We start from the raw sequence: 26,640 nt of genomic DNA on the forward strand, positions 1-26,640 counted from the left end.
ATGCCTGCTGAAGCAGTGGCTGGTAGAAGGAGAAATTCCCGATCTGAATGGTTTCAATCATTCCTTTCATCAGCAAAAGTAGACTAAACCTCTGAATTAGGCTTTCCCCAGGGGGTCATAAATGTTTATGGAATCTGTAGTTTAATTGTCTCTCACTGACTGCAGAGGGGGCTTTCCTGGTGCAGTGTGACAGCTTGCAGCTGAGGGGTGAATCCCAGTCCCAGGCTCTGGAGAGGATGCTGCATCCAGTTTGCAGTTCTGCTGAGAGGAATTGAATTTGGCAAGTCAAATTGTGTGAAAGGATAGGAGAGGGCCCTGTCTGCGGTTGCAAATATGCTTAACATTTGGTTCTAGCTTCTGTAAGGGGACCCTACTTGCCAGTCTTGTATTTAAGAGAGCAGGTAAGTGCTCTCATCTCCAAAAGCAATAAGCAATTGAAAGGCCCCCAGTTCTAAGGTCCCTTGTAAGTTGGTGACATCATGCAGAGGCAGTTAATAGGACCAGAACCAGTGCAGGGAAAATCCTTTCCAATGGCATTTTGCTTCATGCCTTAGAACTGAAACCTTAGTCATTAATATACCCATGCAAGAAGAACAGAGCTGGGGTGAGCATGAATTGGGGGAGGATCACTTTGTGCCAAGTACCTGCAAATACACCAAGAGTCAGATTAACATTAGTCTGTAGTGCCTCAGCCATGACATGTGACGCTCTGAATCCTCTGTGATGACTCCCAACTGAAAACTCCAATTTCCAGTCCTTTTCTGGTACTATTGCATCAGCACATTTCTCAAGTGACTCGCATCATTAAGAAGATGAGGGACCTTTGGGGTTTTTGAAATTCTTTTACTGCCAGGAGCATGGCAGATCAGAGGGCAATCCCAGCTGGCAGGGATTGACTCGGTGGTTGGTTTGGAGGAGGGGAAAGGGGGTGGCTGTGCCGGCATAACCATGGTGCTTTTGTGTTCCGTGCATGGCTGGGAGCACTGCAGTGAGTCAGCCCTGCGGAGAGGAGTGGGGCCTCTGCAGCAGCACCACAGGGACAGGGCCATCCGCAGTCAGTGCAGGCTCTGGGAGGTTCAGGACCAGATGCCAGAGCTGCCAGCACAGACAATGCCTCCACAGAACCTGCTGACCTTGTTCTTTGTTAACCCTTCCACACTTGGTTTTTTTTTTTTTTTTTTTTTTTTTTTTTTTTTTTTTTTTTTTCCAAAGGCGGCAATTTTTGTTTTCACTGCTGTTGGAGAAGCATTTTTCAGTACCAGCCTTTTATCTCTGACTGCTCAGAGATCGGCTTTCCTGGGGAGATCTGGCTTACAGAGAAGCATAGTAACCTGGAAAGGAAAAGCTTTGGAGAAATAAAAGACCTTGTTATGAGAGACTGATCCCAGAAACTAAGTTGCTGTTTTTAATTACAGAGTAACAGCAGAGCTAATGACTACAGCTCTCAGTAAACCTTGTTTCCTTCCCAGGCTGGCCACGGGATACTGATTGTAGGGCATTCTGATGTTTCCAGCCGGCTGTACTGTCCAAACCATCACTGTGCTCAGGTGAGAGTTACTCATCTCTGATGCACAGGACTTGCAACCTCTGGCCTTAGTTTTACAGCTATTAACTATCTTTTTCTCTTGACATGATTAAATTAAACCCAGAGCACATCTTTGCAATTCCACTTACCCTGAAGTGAGAATTTTCTGTTTCACGGTCAAAGGATTTTTCCCAAAACGTTTCTCCATTTTTGTTCCTGTTAAAGCTAATAAATGCTGTTATTTTTTCTTCAGTGAGCTCCTGACAGACACAGCTTTGCAACTTCTATCAGTGGTTTTCAGCCAAGCTGGTTCTTGTGTCACAACACAAAAGTACACAGGGAAAAATCCTGCCTTGACCTTATAGTATTTAGGGGCCGAGGCTTTTGGCACCCACACTGTACCCACAAGGTACCTACTGACCCCTGACAGCTCTCTCAGACCTGAGACCTGAGAGAGCACAAGCTGGGCAGGATGCAGCTCCTGGAGGACTGGTGGCTTGTCTTTCCCATTTTCCTTTTGCTGAGGGACAAGCTGCCCTCAATGCAGGATCAGGTTTGGCTCTTCAGGATTCATCAAGGGGATACCAGGGACTGTGTAAGTTCCAGAGCCTTTTCTGGCACTTTGAACTGCCCTGTCTGTGCTGTTACAGCTGTGCTTTCTTCCTTTGCCTTTGGCAGAGGGGAAAAGGGTGACTTCAGTGGCAGAGAGTGAATTCAGCCACCCTCTTCTAATGGCTGTCTGCATGAGGTAGGCTAAGGACAAATCTTGGGAAATCATGTATATTCCTGAGACTGGCAGTTTGTTCTAATCAGCCTCCATGGCTCCTGTGTGCCTTGGGACAATTTCTTACACATCTTTGTGAATGCCTGTGATAATCAGAAGACAAGGCCATATTTCAACAGCCCCTCATGCAGCAGCAGTGCTGGCCCCTGCCCCGCCCCTGCAGCTGCTCCATATGCTCCCCAGATCTTCCCAAGTGTGCAGGTACAACTGCTCTTGCTGCCAGGCGGTGAACCTGATTTGGGAATTGAGCCAGATTAAAAATAACTCAATCTGAAGAAAAAAAACCCCACGTTTGCTAAAGAAAATGCAAGCAAAACTACAGTCTGTGATTCCTTCCACCTGTTACTGGGGCAGTGGAGAGAAAGAATATGGAATTATTAACGGAGTGTGCAGTATTGGCGATGCAAGACAGGGCTAATTTAATGCTGAGAAGTAAAAGGAGAACATCCAAAGGATTAAGACTTTAGCAGAACATGCCATAAGCTGGGCTGGATGATATACCTGAAGCCTCCAGGAGCAGATGCCCGTTGCTTGACACAGGCTGTTCGCTTCTCCCAGCAGCGCAGACAGGAGGTCTCAGCACTCTAATCCAGGCTTGGGACTGGCAGCCTGAGGATCTGTGTGGCTGAAGGGTTCTGAGGTGAAGCTCTGTCACTGCTCCAGGTGGGCTCAAAGGCAGGATATTTATGGGTGGGTGTTCCTATCTCTGCAGTCGGTATTTGCCTTTACCTCAGCATCTCTTCCACTGCCAGCTCAAGTTACTGTCATAGCCCTGTCAGCTTGTGTGTTCCTGGGGAAGGGACCTGTTTTGGCCACAGGCAGTTTGGGTGCTATACATGCCTTCTGACATCCAAATTTGATTTAGCAGCTTGGATGGGCCCTTTCTTCTTCACAGACAGATAAGCAGGGCTGAGAGCTGTTTTTAGAATTCATCTTCTCAGCTTCTGATTTTGAGGTCTCCTCATCTCCACCTGTATGAAGCTAAAAATCCTTCCCAGCAATACAGTGCTGGGTGCCCCAGATCTGCATAATTTCATGAGGAAAACCTTAGAGCTCATCCAGTTCCACCCCCTGCCATGGGTAGGGATACTTTCCACTATCCCAGGTTGCTCCAAGCCCTGTCCATCCTGGCCTTGAATACTTCCAGGGATCCAGGGGCAGCCACAGCTGCTCTGGGCACCCTGTGCCAGGGCCTCAGCACCCTCCCAGGGAACAATTCCATCCCAATATCCCATCTAACCCTGCCCTCTGATAGTGGAAGCCATTGCCCTTGTCCTGCCCCTCCAGGCCCCTGTCTACAGTTCCTCCCCAGGTCTCCTGGAGCCCTTTTAGGCCCTGGAAGGGGCTCCATGGAGCCTTGTCTTCTTCAGGTGAACCCCCCCAGCTCTCTCAGCCTGGCTCTAGAGCAGAGGGGTTCAGCTTTTGGAGCATCTCTGTGGCCTGAAACCATTCTTAGCCTCAAATTCCCAAAACAGTGCTGCACAGTTTTCCCAGCCTCAAACAGCATCATTCCCATCTCTTTCAGGCCCCTTTCCCAGCATCCTGCTGACAACAGGAGTAGCTTGTAGCGTGGATAAGCACTGACATCATGGAATGATAAGCATGGCTCAAAACCTAATAAAAATCCAATTCCAGGCCAGACAGGGATATTACATTCATACACAATTACATCCCTCATCACTTTTCTTTCCTAGGAGAGATTCATCAGCAGTACCAGAGCCTACATCACTTGGGTGGAACCATGTCTTGTCAGCTTCCCTTGGGGCTAGTGGGCCCAGGGTGTCACAATGGGGATCTTGGGATGGAGGTCTCAGGATGGGTTCTCACAGGACGTCTCACAATGGAGATTGAGACCTCCCTCAATGGAGATTGAGATCCCTCCTTAGGATGGGGATCTCCGGATGGAGTCTCACGATGGATGGGGTGTCAGCCTGGCTTCACGATGGGGTCTCATGACGGGGGTTCAGGATGGGGTCTCACGATGGGATCTCATGACGGGGGTTCAGGACGGGGGTCTCACGATGGGATCTCATGACGGGGGTTCAGGATGGGGTCTCACGAGGAGCGTTTCCGCCGCCGCCCTTCTCAAGATGGCAGCGCCCTTCTCGTGATGGCGGCTCTCCGGGGCCGGTCACGTGCCGCAGGGCGGGTGGGGAATCCCGGCACGTGCCGAGCGCGCTCACGTGACCGGGAGTGGGCGGTGCTGCGGGGCGAGGCCGCGCCCAGACCACGCCCCCGGGCCCCGGTGCCCCCGGGGTGGGACAGCGCCCCGGGCCGGCGCTCCTCGGGTGTGGCAGCGGCGCCTGCCCGCGTGGCCCCGTGGGGCTTATTCCTCACAGCGTCGGCTCAGAGCGCCGGGCAGGGGAGGGAGCTCACCCTCCGCCTGCCCCGGGGGCGGTGCTCCGGTGCCTCCGCCCCTCGCCGGCTGTCCAGTCCCGCGGCAGCCGCTCGCACCGGAGCCGCGGCCTGGCTTTGCTTCGCCACGCCCGGTCCCTTCCCCCTGCGCCGGCCGCCAGGGGGTTCGCGCTTCCCGCCGGCTCCCGCTGCCCCGCGATGCCGTCCAACAAATCCGTCTCGGACGCGCCCATCGTGCAGTTCACTAACTGCCGCATCCTGAGGGACCACCAGCTCCAGCGGTGAGGGTACCGGCGGTGCCAGAGTGGCTGGGGGTACCAGGGCTCTTGGGGGTACCGTGGTGTCCGGCGGTACCAGGGCTGTCTGGGGGGTATCGTGTTGTCTGTGGGTACCAGGGCTGTGGGGGCTGCCGGACAGGCTGCCGAGCTGACCTGACACCTGCAGTGCCGAGGGACGGTCGCCAGGTCCCTTTTGCACCGGCTATTGGCCCTCCCCTTGCCGCGTTCTACCATCCCATGTCCCCTCTGCCGCGTTTTGGAGGGAGATGGGGTGGGTGTGGTGTACGGTCCCTGTTGTTTTGCCTCTTCTGCCAGCCCCTTGGTGTTTTGGCCATCATCACCACCACCTTCGAGGGGCAGCCCGTGAAAATCCCACTCCTGTGAGTTTTGTAGAGCCAGAGCCAGGCAGAGAGGGCTGCTCATTGTGTCCCAGCTGAAAGAGCAGCTGTGCTCTGACAGACATCGCAGAGCCCGTGGCTGGAGCTGCCGGTGGGATGCACTCTGCTCAGGATCGCTGTCACTGGGGCACAGCCACCTGCTCCACGTGCTACAGATGGCACCAGAGCTTGGTGTGTGTGACTGTCCCTCTAGGGAGGACCTGTGGGTGCGAGAGGGGAAGATCCTCAACCCAGAGAAACTCTTCTTTGACGAAAAGGGCTCTGCTGATGTCCAGCTGGATTGCAAGGACAGCATCATCGCCCCAGGTTTCATCGATGTCCAGATCAATGGTACAGTGAAGCTACATGCACTCACAGACTGGGGGCATCCCGGGTTTGTCCATCCCTGACCCCCAGCCCCACTGCCCATGGCCATGTTTCAGTTGCTCAAGGGAGGTGTTAGTCACCCAACCAATGACAAAGAGCAATTTTGCCTATGGTAGCTGCTATTGTGTAAATGATCCCCTTTGGCCAGGTGAGGGTTTCCTCTGAACACATTTTTATCTATATTTTACCCTGCCCCTGCACTGGCAGGATCCCTGCCCTACCCTTTCCAGGATGTGGGAGGAGAGGGCAAGACTTCCCATAGGAACAATAACAATTAACAGCAACAGCTCTCTTCAGAAGGAAAGAGAGGCTTGTTCTATGGTAGCTAAAGTTGGTAGGCAGTTCCCTTTTCAGCTGGGAATTGTCACATTTTGCCCTGCATCAAACTAAAAAGGTTGTGCATGCAAAACACTGGGGTGCTGTGGGAAAGAGCACTTAATCAGGGCAGTGATGGTGAGATTTGTACTTGTGAAACCTTGGAATGTAGGACAGAAGTGCTGATGGAGTCCTCTATGTCAGCACCCTACAAATGGAACATCTCCCTCCAGTCACACAAAGTCTTTCTTCAGTGTTTCTGGGTGGAGCACACTCCCTGGGGAAGCGGCAGTTTCAACCCTGTTTTGTTTGTGGTGCAGGAGGCTTTGGGGTGGACTTCTCTCTGGCTACAGATGACTTCAAATCAGGTATTGACCTGGTCAGTCAGAAAATCCTCTCCCATGGAGTGACCTCTTTCTGTCCCACCCTGGTGACCTCTCCTCCATCTGTGTACCACCAGGTAAGGAGCCTTCTCTCCCATCTGCAGGGTGATCAGGGACTGAGGTTGGTATCAGGAGGTGGGTAGGCCAAGACTGGGATAGCTGCCAGGGCAGAAAAGCCATGGGCATGAGGAGCTGGACTCTACCCTAGGTTTCTTGCCCTCAGCATTTAAAATGCTGAGACAGCCATATCTCCCAAGCAAGCTCTGCACACCAAGGTTTGGAGACGGCTTTTCCTTTGTGGGCTGTGATGGTCCCAAGTGGTCCAGCTACAAATCTCCCTCCAGACCTGACATTTGGGTCTGATTTGGCAGGCTGGGGGGCTGTATCTGTGTTGCCATGTCTGACAAACCCCTTTCTCTAGGTTCTCCCTCAGATCAGTGTAAGAAATGGTGGAGCCCATGGAGCGGGAGTCCTGGGTAAGTGGATTTGTCCCTCTGTGGTGCTACTCTACGTGGGCAATTATCTTGTTCATGGTTGAGGTGAAAGAAGTTACAGAGCACAAATAGGGGCTGGAACTCTCAGTGGGAGGGATGCACAGGTGGGCACAGACCCACCTTGTCCCTTAGTCTATGCCTGGCTTTTACTGTGTTTTCTGTAGTCGTACACACTGCTCCAGCCCCTGGAACAGTGGGGTGGCTTGGCTTGGCCAGTGGCCAGCACTGCATCTTCACTGTGCTGAGCTCACAGTTGCCTGAGACATGTGTTTTGCTGCAGAAAATGGCAAGAGTGTGACTGGAGTACAGTAGACACAGCAGGTTTCTTGGTCCTTGGCAGGGGGAGGAAGGGTCATGGTTCTTTGTTCCTGTTTGGACAGGAGCCCACCTGGAAGGGCCATTCATCAGCAAGGAGAAAAAGGGTGCCCACCCAGAGCACTGCCTCCGCACCTTTGAGGCAGGTGCTTTCCAGGACCTGCTTGCCACCTACGGCTCCTTGGACTGTGTCCAGATAGTGACCTTGGCCCCTGAAATGAGGAGGAGCAGTGAGGTGATCCAGGAGCTCACCAAGCGGGGCATCTGCGTCTCCCTGGGTAAGGGCTGGGGCACCCAGGGCTTAGGGGGAGCTCTGGCCACCGCTCCCTTGAGGCTGTGGCATCTCTAACAGTGTCTCAGTGCAACTGGACGGAGTGGGATTCTGGATGGAGACGACAGACCTGTCACAAATGGGGACCTCGCTTGATGCTGTCAGTCTGTCATGGCAAGGGCCAAAGTTTGTATCGACTTAGGAGCCCCTGCAGTAAACACAAGGTGCTGTTCTAACACAGGGAATAATAGCAGTCTTAGGTGGAGGTTTGATGATGTGGAAGGTTCAAACTCTGAAGTTCCACTGCTTTAGGCTTTATGTGACAGGTGAAATCATTTTCCAAAGGTTACTGTTGGTTTGATAACTCTGTTTTTTAACCAGAAGTACTGTAGGAACCGCTCCCTCCAACATCTGGCTGGCCTCTGACTTAAAACTGGCTGTGTTTCTCTTTCCCTTTGCTTCACAAACTCTTCTTTGTCTCAGATCATTGAATAATTTTTTTTTTAAAGGGGGGAAGTTATTCAGGGTGAAATTAAACGTCTAGTGAGAAGGGCATTCATACAGCAGACTATCTCTTATCCCAAAGCCACATAAAGAACTCCAGAAAGGCAAGGTTAGCCCACAGAGCTGCTGTCCTGTTGGGGAAACAGAAGTTTCTTTCTGGATAGTTTGATTCCCATATGTTTTCCTGGCAAAGTTCCCACTGTTGTGAGGGTGTCCTCTGATAATTTTCTACAAAACATTTAAGTATCTGAGGCCAGCGGAAAGGTGTATCATTGGACAACAAACTCAGCCTGAAGACAAGATGCTGTGAGCAAGGCAGCATTGTGACAGCTGTGATGTGAATACTGAAGGAGTTTGGGTGAAGCACCCACTCCCAGAATCCCCCTGGGTCATGGCCAGGCACATCTGTGTCGAGGCTGCACCTGAGACCTCAGGCCAGGGTGGGCATTAGAGCATAGTCCAGTGATGGAGTGTCTTTGCTCCTATAGGGAAATCAATGGAAAGATGGGCAGAGGAATCAGGCATTGGTCTGTGTTCCCAGGTCACTCAGTGGCTAATCTGTCCCAGGCTGAGGAGGCTGTGCAGCACGGAGCAACCTTCATCACTCACCTCTTCAATGCCATGCTGCCGGTGAGTCCCCAGAGGCACCTGCCCTGCTCCAGGGCTGCTTTTGGGCTTTCTCTCCTGATCCCCATGGGTCTGTGTTCTCCCCAGCTGGTTTTGTACCATGCTTTGTAATGAGGTTTTGGCACTGAACCTCTGGCTTCACATTCCTATTGCTGGATCTGAAAGAGAGTCAAGGATGTAGCAGACTCTTGAAGTTCATCACTGAGAAGGACTAGGAAGTGTTGGTGGGTGAGAGCTGGACATGCCCTTGCTGTGTGCACCCAGACCCCCTCCTGTGTGTGAGCAGCAGGGAAGGGGGGATTCTGCCCCACTCAGGTGAGACCCCACCTGCAGAGCTGCCTCCAGCCCTGGGGCCAACATCAGAAGGATGTGGAGCTGCTGGAGTGAGTATAGAAGAGACCACAGAGATGCTCCAAGAGCTGGAGCCCCTCTGCTCTGAAGCCAGGCTGGGAGAGAAGGGGTTGCTCACCTGGAGAAGGCTCCAGAGAGACCTCTGAGCCCATTCCAGTGCCTAAAGGGGCTCCCGGAGAGCTGGAGAGGGACTTTGGACAAAGGCCTGAAGTTGCAGGACAAGGAAGAATGTTTTCCCACTGCTAGAGGGCAGGGTTAGATGGAATACTGGGAAGAAATTGTTGGCTGTGAGGGTACTGAGACCCTGGCACCCAGAGGAGCTGTGGCTGTCCTGTCCCTGAAAGCATTTAAGGTCAGGTTGGATGGAGCTTGGAGCACCCTAGAATAGTGGAAAGTGACACTGCCAATGTTGGGCAGGGGTTGGAACAAGATAAGCTTTATGGTCCCTTCCAACTCAAACCAACCTGTGATTCTGTGATTCAAGGGAATGCCCAGGTTTGCCTGGTAAAGCTGCCAGGCACTGTGTGATAGAGATGGCAGCTGCATCCCCTGAAGTCTCAGCCAGTGTGTCCTGGTCCTCCACAGCTTGTCCCCTCTTTCCCCTCGAGCAGTTCCACCACCGTGACCCTGGCATTGTGGGGCTGTTGACAAGCGACAAGATTCCTGCTGGGCGGAGGGTCTTCTATGGCATGATTTCTGATGGCATCCACACCAACCCCGCTGCCCTGCGCATTGCCCACCGAGCCCACCCCAAAGGTGAGCCATGGCAGTCCCCACAGTGTTACCAGCCACTGCAAGCACTGCACCATCTCCCAGAAGACATTTGTGCTGCCCTTGCTGTCTGGAAGGTCACAGCCACATGTGCTGATCCCTCAGTCCTCTTGCTTTGGTGCGATGTGGCTGGAGACACCTGGTTCCTCTCTGGGAGGGTCAACAGAGCACAGTGCTTGGAGCTGCAGCAAAATCAGCAGCAGTGTTGACAAGGCCCCTTTCCTTGTGTTCCGTAGGGCTGGTGCTGGTGACAGATGCAATTGCTGGCATGGGGCTGGCACCGGGTCGGCACACACTGGGTCAGCAGGTAGTGGAGATCGATGGGCTGAACACCTACATTGCAGGTAAGTGCTGTCCCCCTTGCTGGAGAGCCGGGGACAGTTCTGCCACTGGCACCATTCCTGAGGAGCTGAGCACGCCTTGTTGTCCCTGTTGGCGTGTGGCAGCATTTGTGCCACTCTCTTGGGTTTTGATGCCTGGTGGATCTGCAGTGACTTGGCCTTGGGGATAATGAAATTCCTGGTAAAGAAGAGAAGTGTGCCACCCTCGTGGAGGAATCTGGCCAGTTCTAGCTGTCTGCAACATCTTGGAAAGAAAGCTTCATTGCCCATGTCAAGGGTGCTAGAGGTTCAGGTTATCAGTAAGGACAGAGAAATCTTAGAGATATTTATTGTCCCTTTTCTTCATTATAACACTACCACTTCCTGCTAGCTAAATTCCCTAAGTTTCAAATTCCCAAGCAGATGAAGACTGGGATGGTATTTCAGTGAAGGAGCATTCCTTTCTCCATTCCCTTCCTCTGGCAGCAGATGCCTGTGTTGTGAGCTGGTTTCACCTAGTCCAGCTGGTCTGATAGTGGAGCTGGGGATAACACCCACATACCTCTTCCTGTGCTCCAGTAGGAAGTGGCTGCAGACTCTTCAGCTTGCTCCTCCTGCAACACAGGACTTCTGCACTTCTGGTCCCATTATGCTTCCCTCGTGCCCTGCTTCTTGCTGTGAGCTATGGGCGCTGCTCAGTGCCATCCTGTTTCTTCCCAGGCACAAAGACCTTGAGTGGCAGCGTGGCGACCATGGACACCTGTGTGCGACACTTCCAAGAAGCCACAGGTAAGAGAGCCCTGTCCACAAGTTGCTGCTCCCTATGTTGACACGGGAGGAGGTCTTGCTTTTGCCAGATGTGTCCATTTCACCAGGAATGTTCCCTCTCACCTGAGACATGGCAAGGGCTGGGATCAGTGCCCTCAGATGAACCCCTTTTTGAGGGGGAACTAATAGAACTAATGAGAGGTGAACTCTCCTGCTTCTTCCTCACAAAAGTGCATGGTTTTCTCTTCTCCATACCCTAGGTATTCAGTTTTCCTATGCCTGCTCTCTCCTGTAGGGATATCTCCCTTCCCAGCTCCAGCTGGCTGTGCTGAGGGTGTTCCAGCTTGGGTCCGTCAACTGCCTGGTTGGGTGTTGCCTTGTCCAGGGGGATTTGGGCTGCTCTGGCAACGGGGCTCTGGCTGCCCTAACATCTCCCAAATTCTCTGTCCAAGGGTGCTCGGTAGAGACTGCGTTGGAGGCGGCGTCTCTGCATCCCGCTCAGCTCCTGGGGATTGAACATAAAAAGGGGACACTGAATTATGACTCCGATGCAGGTACTGGTGTGGGCACAGCACGTACTGGTATGGAGACAATAGTGTCAGGGGTGCTGGAGCAAAGCAGGGGCTGCTTTGTGTACATATGCTCATCCCCTGTTTTGGTGAGAGCTGCAGGGAGACTTGCTCCACCTGGGATATGTTCTAGGCTTTTGCTCCAGTGGTTTTTCCCTTTTGCTCCAATGGTTTTTCCCTTGGATGCTGGTGGTGTTTGGGAAACCCTTTGGAGTGCCCCCCACATCTCAGCTGAGCAGAAAGCAGAGTTGCCATTGCCAGGATTGCACTGCAGTGCCATCCTGGGGTGGGGAGAAGTCCTTCCCCAATGATCTCAGCTCTCCCCAGCCAACTCCAGCAGCTCCATTCTGACAGCTGCTTTCTTTCTCTCTTGTCCAACACAGATTTCCTAATGTTGAATGACAGCCTGTATGTGCAAGCCACGTACATTGCCGGCGAGGAAGTCTGGCGACAGGATGTGTCGGGCATGTGACACTGGGCTGTCCCAGTGCCCTCCAAGGCTCACTGGCACTGTGGTTAGCAGCTCTGGCAACCAGCCCACTTTTCTCTTTTGGTTTTTTTTCCCAATTCTTTCCTGCAACTCTCTCAAAGGAGCCTCATACCAAAGAGCTGCATTTTCCAGCTTCCAGTTACAGCCATGCCTGCTACAAATTTGTTGGTGCTCAGTTGGTGGTATGGGGAAAGAAGGCAGCTCTGTGCTGGCAAGGAATGCCAGTCCTGGAGTGACCTACAGAACTGCACAGCTGTCCTGCCCCCAGACAGGTGCTCCTATCACCATCTGACAGCAGTGAGGAGTTGTCCCAGCCTTTGCACAGTTTATACAGCACACACAAACCTGCTCTACACCTGAGGCAGGCTCAAGCCATTACAATTCTTCTGCCTGCTGTTTGCTTTGCTCCCAGGCAGCCATGACTTGTTAGACATCAGCTTCCACCAGCTCAGTTCACAGCTCTTCCCATGACAAGGTTTCTGTTGTGTAAGCAGAAGCTGAGGATCATATTTGGATCTCCTGACAGCCCTTCTGTTGTGTGTCCTCAGAGCAAGGCTGCCACAGCTCGCTTAGTCGGTGTCCTTGTGAGGCTGAATCCTCAGGGCAGAGATCAAACCCAGGAATACCAAGGCATTGCTGGTCCTTTGTGCCTTTACCCTGCATGGGCATTGAGTCTACAGAGCTGGAGATATGAACAGCATTCTACCACATAAAACAATGTTCCTTTCACTCCTTGCTCTATCTGGATGGGTTCTGCAGGCTCTGTGCCAGCCATACCAAGAAGAGCCTTTGCATCGCCTGATGGGTTTGTTCATTCCTCAGGCTATGGATGGAAAACTTTGCTTTAGGGGATGCAGCCAGACTGGTGGTGACAGGTTCACAAGCCTTCAGTCCAGCTCCAGGCACTGAGGGAGAGGAAAACTGCGGTGGGATTCTGGCCTTTCAAGATGGATATGATAACTCATTATTTTGTGCTCATTATCTTCTCCAATACTTGACTGTCAGATTTTTTCCTGATGCTGGGACACTTGTATATGAAGGCTAATTTCGACCCTATTCAACCACTCAGAATAAGCCTCGAGATAAAGTCTCAAGACAACCATGGTTAGGGCTCAGACCACTGAGGTGTTTTTTGTAATGAGGAGAGGGCTCAGACAACGGCTAAGTCTCAGTGAGGGTGGAGATTGTAAGGCAGACAGAAGTCAGGTTGGGATTGGCAGAAATGTACCGATTTTTCCAGTACTATTTTATAATCTTTAGCAGCAACATTTCAAAGTGGTTCCCCAGCACTTTAGAGCCCTTCTGTCAGCCTTGGAGAATTTCTAACATCAACTGCCAATGTCAAGAAAAATTATAACCTCCATGGTTTGAAGCATTTGAGAGACACCACACCCTGTGCAGTTACACGCTGTGCTGCTGCAGTACTGACCTCACGGGGATCATCTGGCTGTTGTTGGAAACAATCCAATAGGGAAAAATGCCTATGAAACAAGGTGTCTAACTTTTTATTTACAAAATTAAATAATCAAAAAGAAATCTAAACCAGGAATGGGATTAGACAGTGCCAGTAGGTGTGTATGAACCTTTTTTTGCCTGCCCTGGTGCTTGCTGGCATGGCCTCCGTCAGGCTGGCATGCGAGGGGCCGGGGCTGGTATGGGCGCTCCTGCGGGGATTTGGCCCAGGGAAGGCGGCAACGCCGGATACCCGCGGCCCGCTCCGTGGGCACACGTGTGTCCGGCACAATGCGCGGCTCAGGGGAGCAGGAGGGAGGCGCAGGGGTCACAAACGCGCGGCCAAGATGGACGCTGGGGCCTGCGGCCCGTGGGGCCCGGCGCTCTCGGGCGGAACGGCAGCGGCAGTGCGGGGAGCGGCCGGAGCGCTGAGCGCGGCGCGCACCGGCCCGGCCCGCCCGCCCTGAGCCCGCAGCCGGGGGAGGATCCGGGGGGCTCCGAGAGGCCCAGAGCGGACCCCGAGCTCCAGCTGGTGGTGCCGGCCCGGGCGAGGCTGCTCCCAGCGCCCACACGAGGCCCGTGACCGGAGGTGGGCGGTGCGGTGGGGCCGCTTCCTCCGGCGGCGGCGCGGGGAGCCCGGCATGGAGCAGGTAAGGCCCGGCCCGCGCCCAGCACCTCTCACCGCACCGGGCCCGGGCCCAGCTCCCGCAGGTTCTCCTTAAAGGCTTTCCCAGCTCTGGTGCCTTTCCCAATCCCTGCTCGTCTCCTTATCCTGAGCATTCTTTTCGTTCCTAGTGTTTTAGTGTGCCTTGTCCCCAGGCGGGCTGCAAACCTTAACTTCCACCTGCTTATCGAGAGGCAGCCAGCGCAGAAGTATAGCACATGGGGTCTCAAGGGCTTGTGTTTAGGCTAAAGACAAATTCTGCGTGTTACCAGAGCTGTGCTAAAGGGAAATTTCCTGCTGTGGAGACATTATGCCATTGCCTAAGCTTCAGGAAAAAAATGAGAAATCTTCCATTTGGGGCTTTTAAAAAGGGACAAGTGGAGAAAAAGATGAAAAAGAAATCTGTGGGAAGTCCTGGCTTGCCGGGAGTAGTAGGGTTTCCTGCTAGTAAGAGCTGTAATTTTTGTAATGAAGAGGGCTCATGTGGTGCTCTCCACACAGGACATGTGTCCCTGTGCTGTGTTGATTTATGGTATAAATGAACTGTTACACAGCACACTTCCAATGTAAAAGCCAGGTCTGACCTCCTGTGAGAAGGGAGGCCTCAGAAAACTCAGTTTTGGAGGTGAGAGATTTGTGCTTCTAATCATTCTGCCTTCCCCACACGATGTCCAAGGCTCCCCAAGGTGTGTTTCAGGAGGAGCTGGAGTGGTGCATTTCACAACTGGAGGCAGATCTCCATCTCACTCCACACCCCAAACTAGGTATGTTCCTCTTTATCAACCCACATCCCCCCTATTCTGGTCTTGGGTGTGATTTAGCGGATGTGTATGTTTTTCTGTTTCTTCTCTCCTTTATATTCCCTGTTCTTGTGTTATTTGGGATTTGTTCTAAACACAGGACAATATTGGGCTTTAAGGATTGTGTTTCTGGAAGCAGTTTTTATCTTTCATTCATTTAGTGTTTGTTCTCCCTGTTTTCTGTATTCTTTGTCATGTTCTTTTTTTCCCATATAATGACTTGTTTAGTTCTGCTACAGCTCTGTCTTTGTTTTTCATCTTAAGGAAATACTGTGCCAGCATGTCTGGCCCTCAAACACCAGTAGGTTTATTTTTGTAAAGCTTGTTCCAGGGAAAAATTACACGGAAGATAAAATTCTATAAGGTCATAGTTTGATCTCGTTAATCCAATTTGTAGAGCTGCCGACACATGTCCTGCTGCTGGTCAGTACCTAACCTTGGCAGAGGACTATGAACCCTATGTAAGATGCTCAGGTGAGTGTTTGCTGGTCCACCTGAGGATGGAGCAGTGACTGACAGGTGCCTACACCTTGTGCTTGAGCATCAGGCTCCAGGAAAAATTAAGGCTTTTGGGAGAGGGTTGTGATTGTTCATCCTGGAGAAGAGAAAGCTCTGGGGAGACTTCAGAGCCCCTTCCAGTGCCTAAAGGGGCTCCAGGAGAGCTGGAGAGGGACTTGGGACAAGGGATGGAGGGACAGGACAAGGGAGAATGGCTTCCCACTGCCAGAGATAATGCTTAGATCCTAGGAAGGAATTCTTCCCTGTGAGGGTGGTGAGGCCCTTGCACAGGGTGCCCAGAGAAGCTCTGGCTGCCCCTGGATCCCTGAAGTGTCCAAGGCCAGGCTGGACAGGGCTTGGGTGAACCTGGGATAGTGGAAGGTGTCCCTGCCCATGGCAGGAGTGGTTGAGCTTTGAAGTTTCTGCCCAAGCTATTCTGTGATCAGACCATTTTGTTAGAAATGTGTCCTGTACTGGTCCCCAGTGCCCAGCAGGAGGGAAGGCAGCTCCTGGAGGGGAAGCAGGGGCTGAGCACAGGAAAGAGGCAGCAGAAGCAGTGCCCTGGCCAGAACAGTATGTGAGCCAAGAGAGCTCAGCAGTGCTGCTGATGGTACCCAGGCTCTGCCTGGAGTCCCAGTTGCTGGAGAAGTCTGGTGAGGAGGCTGATCCAACATCTAGCCAGGAATTCAGGGTCTGAATCAATGAGTTGTTTGGGTGTAGCACTGTATGCATGAGGTACTCAGCTTAGAGTAACTCCCAGGTGAAGGAGGGAAGCAGCTCCCTGGAGCTTTCTCTAGCTCTTGTTGTGTAACTGGCCTGGATTGCAGCTAGCCAAACCCCTTGAAACAGGAATTCATGTAGTCAGGACCCTGACACCAGATGCTGTGAAGGTACATCTCACTTCTGTCCCACCGTGGCTGGGGGTGCATCAGGCTCAGCATTGGCTGAGACAGGAAGGGGATTGTCCCACCCTGCCCTGCCCTGGGGCAGCCTCACCTCCAGTGCTGGGGCACCACAATATCAGAAGGGTCTGTGACTGTTTGAGTGTCCAAGGAGAGGGATATGAGGATGGGAAAGGGTCTCAAGGGGAAGCCATAGGAGGAGCAGCTGAGGGCACTTGGCCTGTTCAGCTGGAGGAGAAGAGATGGAACACAGAGCTCATTGGGGCTGTGGCTCCTCCTGAGGGGCAGCATAGGGGCAGCTCTGATCTCTGCTTTCTGTGACCAGGGACAGGGCCCAGGAAATGGCTGGAGCTGTGTTAGGGGGTGATTTTTAGACTGGATTAGGGAAAGGTTCTTTTCTGAGAGGATGGTCAGGTGCTGCAGCTGGGAGAGGTGGAAGGTTCCCATTCCACAGTACTACTCTCAAGTTGTTCAGTGGCTTAAAATAAGTGGGACAAATACTGCAAGACTATATTTAGTGCTTCCAAGTTGAGGTCTTGGGGACCACTGTCACAGAACAACTCTGTTTTTTAGAGAATTTGTTCTAACACAAAAGCTTTGGATTCTTGTTGTGTTCAGGCTGGTTTGTAAGCAAGAGCAAGAGTCCTGCTTTTCAGGGTATGCCTTCTATTTAGATTTTTTCCAGTTTTCCAGAGAAGAGACACTGAGTTAGGTTCTGGAATTTGTCTTCTCTTGAGGGAAAGATTGCTAAGCCCTCTGTAGCTTCTGTGCCATTAGCAGTGCACTTACTGCAGTGTAAGAGTCTGACTGTAAGTAATAAGTTAAGATTTTTTTTTCCCCTCTCTGCAGGAACATGTCACAGTATTTGAGCTTCTGGAAGCACTTGGAGTTCCCTTTCAATTGAATGCTAGTTATGGATTAGTTAGAGGTGATATGAACACAGAGCACATTAAGAGAACAGTCACTCATCAGCATCCCACTGTGTGGATTTTAAGGCCCACTGTAAACTGCTTCTTGTCTCTCTTGGTGTTTTCCGAGTGCAGCAGAGGAGACCCAACAACACATTTTCAAGGACCTGCACTCCCCTGCGACTCCTCTCGCAGAGAAGCAACAAGTGATGAGCAATGAGTTTGGGGATTGTCATCTCAAGATGGATGAGGGTCAGAAGAGCATTGAGAAAGGTGAGCTTCAGCTGTCTCTCGGGGGATGGTGAGATTTGGTTCTTTTCTGTAGATTTCTTAGGTTGCAGCATTAATTGAGTCACCTCTCTGGCAGTGCCTTAGAGTGGAAACTGCAGTGGCACCCCATGGTAGGAAACTGGTTCATTGATAACACCAGTATTGAAACAATATTCTTTGTCTTTTCTAGGCATGACCCCTGACGCAGTGGAAGTACAGCCAAGCAAGGGGCAGACTGCAGATGGTGTGAAACAGTCTGACCCAACCCCTGAGGCAAAGCCTGAGTTGTTCACATCATCTGGCAGCAGCTTCCGATTTGATTTTACACTTTCCAAGACCGACCCAGAAGCTGACTGTGGTGACAGTGGTGCTGAGCAGGTACAAAACACTGTCAGAGCCACCAAGCAGGAGAACTGGAATGGCCCCTTGAGGTTTGCTGCCTCTGGACAAGAACCCAAGTTTGCTTTCAACTTTGCCATCCCAGATGAAGACTGTCCTCATCTTCAATTACTTCCAGGAAGCCAACATACAGAGGACACAGCAGATTCTTCACTGCCTGCTGAATCAGCAGCTCTGCCACAGGCTGCAGCCTTGCAGAAGCCTGAGGTGACTCGAGTGACAGGGAATGCACCCAAAGAGGATAGAAGCCATGTCACATCAAAGATCCCCCAAACAGAGACAGCCCCTGCAGGTGAGGCAATGACAGAGAAATCAACAGGAGGTGGAGCTGCCCAGAAGAAAAAAAAGAAGAAACAAAAAGCACCTGTCAGTAAAAACAAAACAGAAGAAACTGAGACCAGCAGGAAGGCAAAGGCGGAAGCTAACAGCTGTAAAAATACAGATACTTCCCATCAGGATGAGACCTCTCAGGTAATTAAATACTGATGGAATCCCATTATTTATAAACCCTCAAGCTAAAGAGACACTTTATCTCTTTGCACAGATGAACAATTAGCATACTGCCTTGAGATGGAAGGTGAAAGACCACATTTGCTGCTTACATATTCCAGCAGCTGTTTGCTTTCTCTGCTACACAGCTGAGGAACCTGACCAGAGCAAAGGAAGTTAATGGTCCTTCAGATTTGTGCTGAAAGATTTCATGTTTAGGCTTGTGACAGCTAATCCTGGGGAGCTGGATGCCATGTTTTCTTAAGAAAATAAAAACAGGAAATGGAGGTAACTGTCTTTAGTTTGTGCCAAGCTGGTGCCTTGTGGGTGCTGAGGCAGGCCCTGTAGCTCTGATGTGTGTGTTGCAGGATGAATTGCTTTCATAGTACAAGGAGCAAAGCCAAGGCACAGAAGTGCCACCTGGTGTAGCCAAGGACCGTGGCAGAGCTCAAGGGTCCTTCCGAGAAGGTTCCTCTGTAGGGCATGGCCCAGAAATCAACTGAAATTGCAGGTTATGTGTAAACACAACATTAAGGCACACCCTGAGGTCTTCTATTCTGCTATGGTCAAGGTCTTAATTTTATTTCACTTTTCAGCACTGGTGTAGGTTTTACTAACAAACAGTGCCAGCTGATCCATACTATAACACAAGATTGCACAAAACCTTAATTTTCTTAATATTTTGCAAGGAAATTGCACTGAGTGTTCATCTGCCTCTGGAACATTTCATCCAAAAGTCTGCTTCACCTGCAGTCCTACCGATAAACACTGCTGAGCACCAGAGACATAGGAAGAGTTGAAGGTCAGGTAAAGCCCTTCCAGTCCTTTGGAAGGAGACTGTTGTAGGTAAAAGGAGACACTGTGAGGGCATTTGTATTTACATGTACATAACAGTTAAGAATTGCTTCAGTCCCAGGGTGCAGCCCTGTTTCCCTGTCCCACCGCTGAGTTAGCCGGCTGGTTTGCTCAATGGCGCTTGGCTTCCTTCATCTCCATGGGCTTCATTTTCTTTGTCCCTCATGCATTTCTGGCTGAGCAAGCACAGAGGAGCTGAGAAGAAAGACTCAGCATCTGATTTTGCCCATTGTTTGCTGTTTTAAATTTTGTGCAGGTTTGAGGATAGGGGCTTTTTGTTGTTAATGTTTATTTCTCCCGTCTGTAAGTTTCTTTGAAAGCTGAACAGCTTTCCAGAAAACAGCGCCTTCTGAGTGGCAGCCACACATTAAATCCATCTCATAGAGACAGTGAGTTGCAACTAAACATTTGCACAGTGCTTTTCGTTTATCTGATGAAAAACACTAGAGGGAAAATGTCATGAAGTCTATTAAATGATCACCCGAACATAGTATTTCAACTAGTCCTGACTTTATGGAGTTCCCTTTCATCCTGTGTAGCAACTGCTGCTGTAATTTTTGGGTGATTTACTTCCTCTTGCTCATGTGCCTCATGTTGATAGCAGTCAGATGAGCAGCTGTGGAAAGAGGTGGACTGGTGTGTGAACCAGCTGGAACTCGGCTTGAAGACACAGAAACCCACTCCAAAGCAGGGTAAGTATTGAAGTAAAGAAGAATTCTTTCCTGGGGGCAGCATTGGCAGGAATGCAGGGACAGAGCCAGCAGGGAGCCTTAACGTGCCGTGTTGTTTCTCCTTTGCTGCAGCTGAGGAGGCTCTCAGGGCAATCAGGACACTGCGCAGTGACAAGGCTCCACTGGTGAAGAAGCGTCAGCTCATGAGAGCCATGTTTGGAGACTACAGGAAGAAGATGCAGGAGGAGCTGTGCAGAGAGCTGAAGCTTATGGAAACAGGTAGGAGAACTTTGCATGTGAGAAGGAGAAGAAAGGGCTTCAATCCTGCCCTATACTTTGCAGACTGAGGCCTTGCTATATGAGATGACTGATTGTCTCTTATTTTTTCTCCCCTCTTTAAGCTGCAAAATCTGCCAGGATCGTGGAGTTGAAGGGAAGCATCCGCAAGAAGAATGGCCAGTTCATCCGGAAGTGCTTGGGAGCCTGCAGGAAAAGCCAAGGTTCAGCAGAATCCTCTTCAGAGTCACACAGGACACTTAACAGAGGCTTATTCAATTTCACAACTCCCCAAGAATTTCACTTTAATTTCTTCTAGAAAAGTCACTTTGACTAAAACTGTGCCAGATCTCCTGTAAACTGAAGAATGGTGGAAAGGTGCTGGGCAGTAGGAAATGTCATGCATGAATCTCTGGATCTTCTTCCCGGGTGTCTTATCTAGAAGTTTAAATCAGATCTGCCTAGTATGCATATGACCCCAAAACTCAGCCTACATAAAGTGCTCCTCTGTGCTCACGTCGGAGAAAGGCACCTTTGAAGGGGTGAGCAGTGTGGAAGGATCTGCTTTCTTTCCTGTAGAATTGACATTAACTGTAGAGTCTGTCTTCTACACTGTGAGATTTTTCCCTTTCTCCCATTGCTTTTAAATAGAGCAGAGCCTTTCTAGCAGCTAAGGTGGCAGTGCATACAGCAGGGAATGGTTTGGAATCAAGATCCAGAGCAGTGAATCGCTGGGTGCTTCCACTCCCCAAGTCTGTGTGAATGCAGCTTCTGGCATCCAGCAAATACCAGCAGTGTGGCATCCCTGACATGGAGGAGCACGAGCTCAGCGTCTTTGGGGAAAAGTGAGACCCATTTTTGCTCATTCATCTCTTTCATTGACAGGTACAGACCTAGAATAAAACTGCACATCATGATTTAATCCAGCCTAGAGATGTAAGGACAGTTGTTTCCAGGAAAACCGGGAAATTTTTTGTTGCTGAAGCCAGGTTCTGGACAGCTAGGAAGGATGTACAATCAACTCTTAAATAAAGTTTACTTTATTAGTAGCTCAGTTACGACCACTAGTGCCTCAGAGGGAAAATTAGCTGCATGCCAGCCTTGGGTGATGATAAAATAAGCTGTCACAGCCCAAAGACTCTCTTCCATTTGATTTGTATTAAATTTTGGCTTTTTGAATGTGTGTCTCCACTCAATACTGCTTGAGTCACTGAACCCATCTCTTAAGTTCATGCAGAAGATCTTCCCAAGCATATGAAGCATATGAAATGCTGTGAAAGGCTACATGGTATCAGGTGTCTGTCCCTAGGGAGCAGTGCCTTTTATAGTCCAGTCAGCCTGTGTGAGAAGTGGGAAATGGGAGTGTAGCCAGATTCCAGGGAATGCTGAGAGCAGATGAGAGATGGTGAAAAACATTGGCTGTGAAAGACTAAAAACCTGATTGTGGCTCTAAAAAATTAATTTTATTACTAAGCTCTGATGGCAGGCAGTTGCATCTACAATACTTTTTTATTTCTTTTAAATTGTAAATATTTAAAAATAGTATTTTAAAGAATTGCTGTGTGGGCATAAGAAGAAACTGAACCTGGGTAACATATGATGGGGAGAAACAGGTAATATACGTGATGAAGAGAAACATGGACAAATTAATTTGTCTCTTGTAAGTCAGTAGATGAAAACTGGAAGTTGAGATTGGCACACTTTATTTGCCAAGGAGCACAGCTGTTACTTTGAATGTATAGAACAATCTTAGACAGTATTTTTTTTTTATTTCCCGGATTTTACATTTAACATACAAAAGCTGTGTCCTTGTCATGCTTTTCATGTTTTCATGCTGTTTACTGAGATTCAAGAGCATCATCTACATGACCTTGGAGCTACAGCTGTTTGCTTCCCTGGCTGATTATGCAGGAGATGTCTGAGAAATAGTTACTTTTTTCCTTGTCATGTCTCAGGTAAAGCTAGAGCTGCTAAAATATTATAAAATCCTTGCTGCAGAAGGCTGCAGAAGTATTCTGGAAAGCATTCTTACATAGTTACCTCATGTTCATTAGGCATTCACAATTAAACTAAAGATACCAATGAGGTGGATATTTGGTGTAACCCAATCCAGCATTTATCTTCAAAGGGGTCAGAGAAAACTCCATTCTAATATGAGAACAACTCCTTTGGTCTTCCAGAGGTCTGAATAATGCTGACCTGTAAAACCAGCTCCTTTTCCCTTTTCTGTTCCTTCATTACTGGAGGACTTATATCTATGTTTGTGGGAAGGCAGATGTTCATCAGTGTGATACATCATGTTCCTCCTGAGTGTCGTGTCGGCTTGGTTCCATAAGTCAGCCATGGATCTTGGACAAAGCATTTTGCCTTTTTCTGTCTGCTCGCTGATTTTATAGTCAAGGTGATGCCTCCTCTGAGTTTTTGACAGATGTGCCCAAGACACTTCATTAGTGATTGTGTCTTGAAGGGGTGTCTGAAACTACAGCAGTCTGTACTTCACTTTTAAGCTTTGCTGTATTATATTTGTTTGAAAGGAAGCAAGCAATGATATTAGAAGTTAGGAAATTCCATGGCTGCTCCATCCATCCTTTCCTCTTTTAGAGAGGCCACAGTGCAGTCTTAATGATGTTTTTAAACACTGTGTTTTCCCCTTTTAGCATTTCTTTCTTTAGGATTTCAGTGCTCTTTAGGGTTTCAGTGATGTCTCTTATTACAGCAGTGTCAGGTTTGGATCAGGGCTTTGCTCTACTAGTAACTGTAATACCTGTGGCTGGAGGTTTGGTCTATGCCTCAAGGCATTAATGATGTATAGCAGTGAGGGAGAAGGGAGATATTCTGATCTACCTGGACATCTCTGACCCACTGTTCTTGCTTTAAGGAATGTATCTCAGTTTTGATAAAAAGTTGATCTCAATTCTGACCTGCCTGTTTCTGCATCCTCTCCTCAGCTTTGTGTGTGGCTTTTGAATTTGGTGCCACCAGGGTGACTGGGCTAGGAATACTCTATCTCTCTGCTGACTGGCCACCTAAATGTAGAGCAGCAGTGCCGGGCCCAGGCTTGTAGGCAGCAAACTGCTTACAGAAGTATCCAGCACAGCTGTGGGCTCAGGAATGAATTAAAGACAAGGCAAAAGGGGATGGGAAGTACCACAGTGCTTCTAGAGCAAAACTTACTTCACAGCATCAGTCTTGGAGAACTAAAAGCTGAGGATCAGCTTCTAAAGAGAATAGGGGGTTACAGAGACAATGTAACTTGTCTCAGACCATTCACTGCAGCAAACCTGGGGAAATGTCTCACTTTTGGGAACAAAGTGAAGTATTTTAGGGTTATTTCTGTGGCAGGGTGAGACCAAAAATGCACACAGAGGCAGCAGAAATCTGGGTGTGATCTCTGCTCCTTTTAGGCTTGGCACCCTCCTCTATAAACAGATCCCCTGAGAAAAGGTTAGGAAATACAATTCCATTCCAGGCAGACCCTGCCTTCATGGCATGGCCTGCCCACCCCCCACAGGCTGGTCCCCATCCCAGTTGGCATTTTGGCTGCTACCCTGGACACTGGGCACTAATCAGACATTTGTCCAACCCCTTCTCCTGAGCTTGGTCAGTAGAAATGCATTTATTGGTCCTTGGGCTGCCCATCTCTGAGTAAACAGGGGGCAGAGTCACCAAGGAACAGCCCACAAAGAATCTCCAAGGGGTCTCTACAGAGTTCAGCTGGAATTATTTTCAGAATCCCAGGAGGGACTTCCTCTCCCAAGACCAGAAAGAAGCCAGCATTGGTCCTGCTGATCCTGTGTTTCAGGTGACTGATGCTACCTTGTCTCACTTCAATTTTCTAAATGCTGAGGCTGTGGACATAGCATCCAATCACTCCTAAAGGATAACACATTATCTTCATTTGGGGAGGGAAGTCCTAACTTTTCTTTGAATTAGAAAGAGGAAATACTTACCACTTCAGGAAACTGGAAAATTCTAACGGAAGGAGAGGTAAAGATCAATTAACTTACAGCTCCATAACAAAAAAAAAGAGGAGAGATGCTGCTGTTTTAAGACCATAGAGAACTGTGCCAGATGATCTTGTATCTTTCTAAAATTTTTAGAAAGCTGCCTAAAATTTTTATGCTCCTCACTGTTTCTGCTGCTTTAATCTTTAGAACTGTGGAAGGTTTATAAGACATGTTGCTTTAGAAAATCCAGCTGTGGCATCCCCAGTGGTTTGATTTCTGACACCAGTACTCCTGTGTATGCTGGCAGCTGGGGAGTTCTGACCACTGGTAGTGTTTGGTCCATTTGGCTTCTTCCCTGTGAGTACATCAACAGGCATGACCAGCTCCTGATACACAACCCAGACTTCTTCCATTATGGAGGTATCTCCCATTATCATCATGCTTTTTCTAATGAAACAAAACCCAGGTGTGGAAGAAGCCAGGAAAGAGAGGAAAAGAAAACTGTCCCTGCCACCCTCTTCTTCTTCCCCCAGTAATGTTGGCATACACCTGGAGTATACTCAAGAAGAGCTGGATAAGTATCTGTAGAAACTAAACCATGTCTTGTTTTACACAGAAGCCAGAAAAAGGGATGGCCACCATGATCAGAAGCCCCTCCATTGCAGAAGTGCTGATGTTATGTCAGAAATAAGGAACACTCAGGAAAGGAGGTGGGACACTCAGCATCTGTCAGGCTACACAAAAGTTCAGGTAGGAGACTTAAAATGACTGTCAGACTCAACCCAAGGTAGAGCTCCTGGCTAAGGTGATTAATCCTGGCTGATACAGTGAATTCTGATGAAACATGTAGTCCATGAACTTAGAGGGGAAAGAGGTGGGAGAAGTCATCTTGTTTTGGAGGTAATGCATTCCTATTTTTGCGCTGCTTATTTCAACATTACACAGTCTTCCAGAGAGAGCTCTGTGACTCATGTGGTGTATATGTTACGCGTGAAAGATGTAAATGTTGGCATTGGCATCTATGCATGTGTGTGTAGCTATTACGTAAATTACTGCTTCCCATAGAAACAGGCATAATTTCTTACTTCAAGAAATTATTGTGCAGCTCTTCAGCTGTTACAAATCTCCCACTTTCCCCTCACACAGCAGTGTTTTGCCAATTTTCCCAACTAAGAGTCTGGCCCAGTACAGTACAGGAGCTCTGCAGACATTTATCTGGAGGACACTGCATGGTACTGAGCCATAGGAAATATTTCAGGAATTTTTCTTCTGTGCACAATGATCAGGCAGTGTACTCTGTAAACATGAAAGGCAACCTGCAAAATTCTCTTTGCCTTGACCAAAGCCATTTTTAGGGGCTGAAACAATGCAGTCCTCTGTATTTTTATTATTAGCATCATTGCAATACATCAGATTTTGCCCTTGAGTTGACAGTTTTCATGGCAGCTCCATGAGGCTGTGGCACTTTATGCCAGCAGCTGTTTCTCCCACTTACTCCCTATCCAGCAGCTGTTTCTATTCTTCATTCCTGAGACATGGATCCCTTAGTGCCAGTGCCCCACTGTGTCAGGGAGCACTTCTGGGTCCAGGTGGGAGCACCACCATGAAGCCTTCAGTGCAGAGGAGACCTTGCTGTCAATAATGGTGCCCTGCCAAGGAATCAAGAGACAGATGTGAACAGCCTTTGCAGTGAGCTAGGATGTTGTAACTTCCTAAATCCTCCAGAGCTGCCTGAGCTATCTGAGGGAATTAGTACAGCTGAAGGTGGAGGGACAGATACACAAAATATGTGGCTGTTTTTTGAAGTACATAGGCAGGAAGAGTAACTCAAGTTTACTTGGTAATTCAAATTTATTTAGCAGCCAATTTAATTTACTGAAGAAGATGCTATTTTATTAGATCTGCTACAGATAAAAAAATAGCAATGATTTTTCATTGTAGAAATAGATCACGTTTCAAAGTAACAGTGTTGGCTTATTTTTCTGCTATGGTTAAAGATGTTGCCAGAATACAGACTGGGAGAAAAGGTGCTGTGATCACTTTTCACACAGTTTAATCTAGTGCTAGCTAGCTTCAGGGAACATTCACTTGCTTAGAAAAAGGAAGTTTTCACACACAAATCACAGTACAGTTCACGTTGGAAGGGCCCCCAGTGGCTCATCTGGTCCCACCTCCCTGCTCAAGCAGGGTCATCCCAGAGCACATGGCACAGGATTGTATCCAGATGCTTCTGCAATATCTCCAGTGAGGAAGAGTCCATCACCTCTCTGGGCAGCCTCTTCAGTGCTTGCTCAGTGCACAGGAAAATTCTTCCTCGTGTTCAGGTGAAACTTCCTGTGCATCAGTTTCTGCCTTTGCCTCTTGTCCCATTGCTGGGCCCTGGAGCAGAGCCTGGTCCCTGCTCAGAGCCCTCCCTGCAGACAGGGACAGACAGGGATTTTTTTTGTCATTCATTAGACTCATCTAAGCTTTTGCCTAATAGGGTAGAATTAATATTTTCTTAAGAATTCCTATTTGTTGCTATACCTTATGATCTAAAAATCCTTTCTAGATTTCCTCCTCCCCCCATTTCCCACTTCCTGCCTGTTCTTGTGGAAACTGGGCAGTCCACTCATAAGAGCCAAA

The 26,640-nt window shown here is 49.4% G+C and overlaps 2 protein-coding genes across 5 annotated transcripts; both read left to right on the top strand.

Annotated features, from left to right (window-relative positions):
- The first annotated feature begins 4,535 nt into the window (after positions 1-4,535).
- Positions 4,536-12,613, top strand: AMDHD2 (amidohydrolase domain containing 2). Its single transcript, XM_054643330.2, has 11 exons — positions 4,536-4,945; positions 5,534-5,670; positions 6,342-6,481; positions 6,826-6,880; positions 7,279-7,491; positions 8,530-8,618; positions 9,578-9,722; positions 9,974-10,081; positions 10,778-10,846; positions 11,278-11,379; positions 11,778-12,613. The coding sequence occupies exons 1-11, from the start codon at positions 4,863-4,865 to the stop codon at positions 11,864-11,866; spliced, it is 1,230 nt and encodes a 409-aa protein (XP_054499305.1). The 5' UTR covers positions 4,536-4,862; the 3' UTR covers positions 11,867-12,613.
- A 653-nt stretch (positions 12,614-13,266) lies between these two features.
- Positions 13,267-21,247, top strand: C16H8orf33 (chromosome 16 C8orf33 homolog). 4 transcript variants are annotated; one of them, XM_077186902.1, is made up of 8 exons: positions 13,267-13,377; positions 14,677-14,764; positions 15,198-15,274; positions 17,244-17,381; positions 17,569-18,248; positions 19,723-19,813; positions 19,925-20,071; positions 20,194-21,247. In XM_077186902.1, exons 1-8 carry the CDS (start codon positions 13,362-13,364, stop codon positions 20,385-20,387), a joined length of 1,431 nt encoding a protein of 476 aa, XP_077043017.1. In that variant the 5' UTR covers positions 13,267-13,361; the 3' UTR covers positions 20,388-21,247. The 4 variants fall into 4 exon arrangements, with proteins under 4 accessions (XP_077043017.1, XP_054499303.1, XP_077043019.1 ...); XM_054643328.2 differs by lacking the exons at positions 13,267-13,377; positions 15,198-15,274 and adding an exon at positions 13,403-13,986; XM_077186904.1 differs by lacking the exons at positions 13,267-13,377; positions 14,677-14,764; positions 15,198-15,274 and adding an exon at positions 13,404-13,986.
- The last annotated feature ends 5,393 nt before the right edge of the window (positions 21,248-26,640 follow it).

This window comes from Agelaius phoeniceus, chromosome 16, assembly GCF_051311805.1.
Source record: "Agelaius phoeniceus isolate bAgePho1 chromosome 16, bAgePho1.hap1, whole genome shotgun sequence".
Taxonomy (NCBI): domain Eukaryota; kingdom Metazoa; phylum Chordata; class Aves; order Passeriformes; family Icteridae; genus Agelaius; species Agelaius phoeniceus.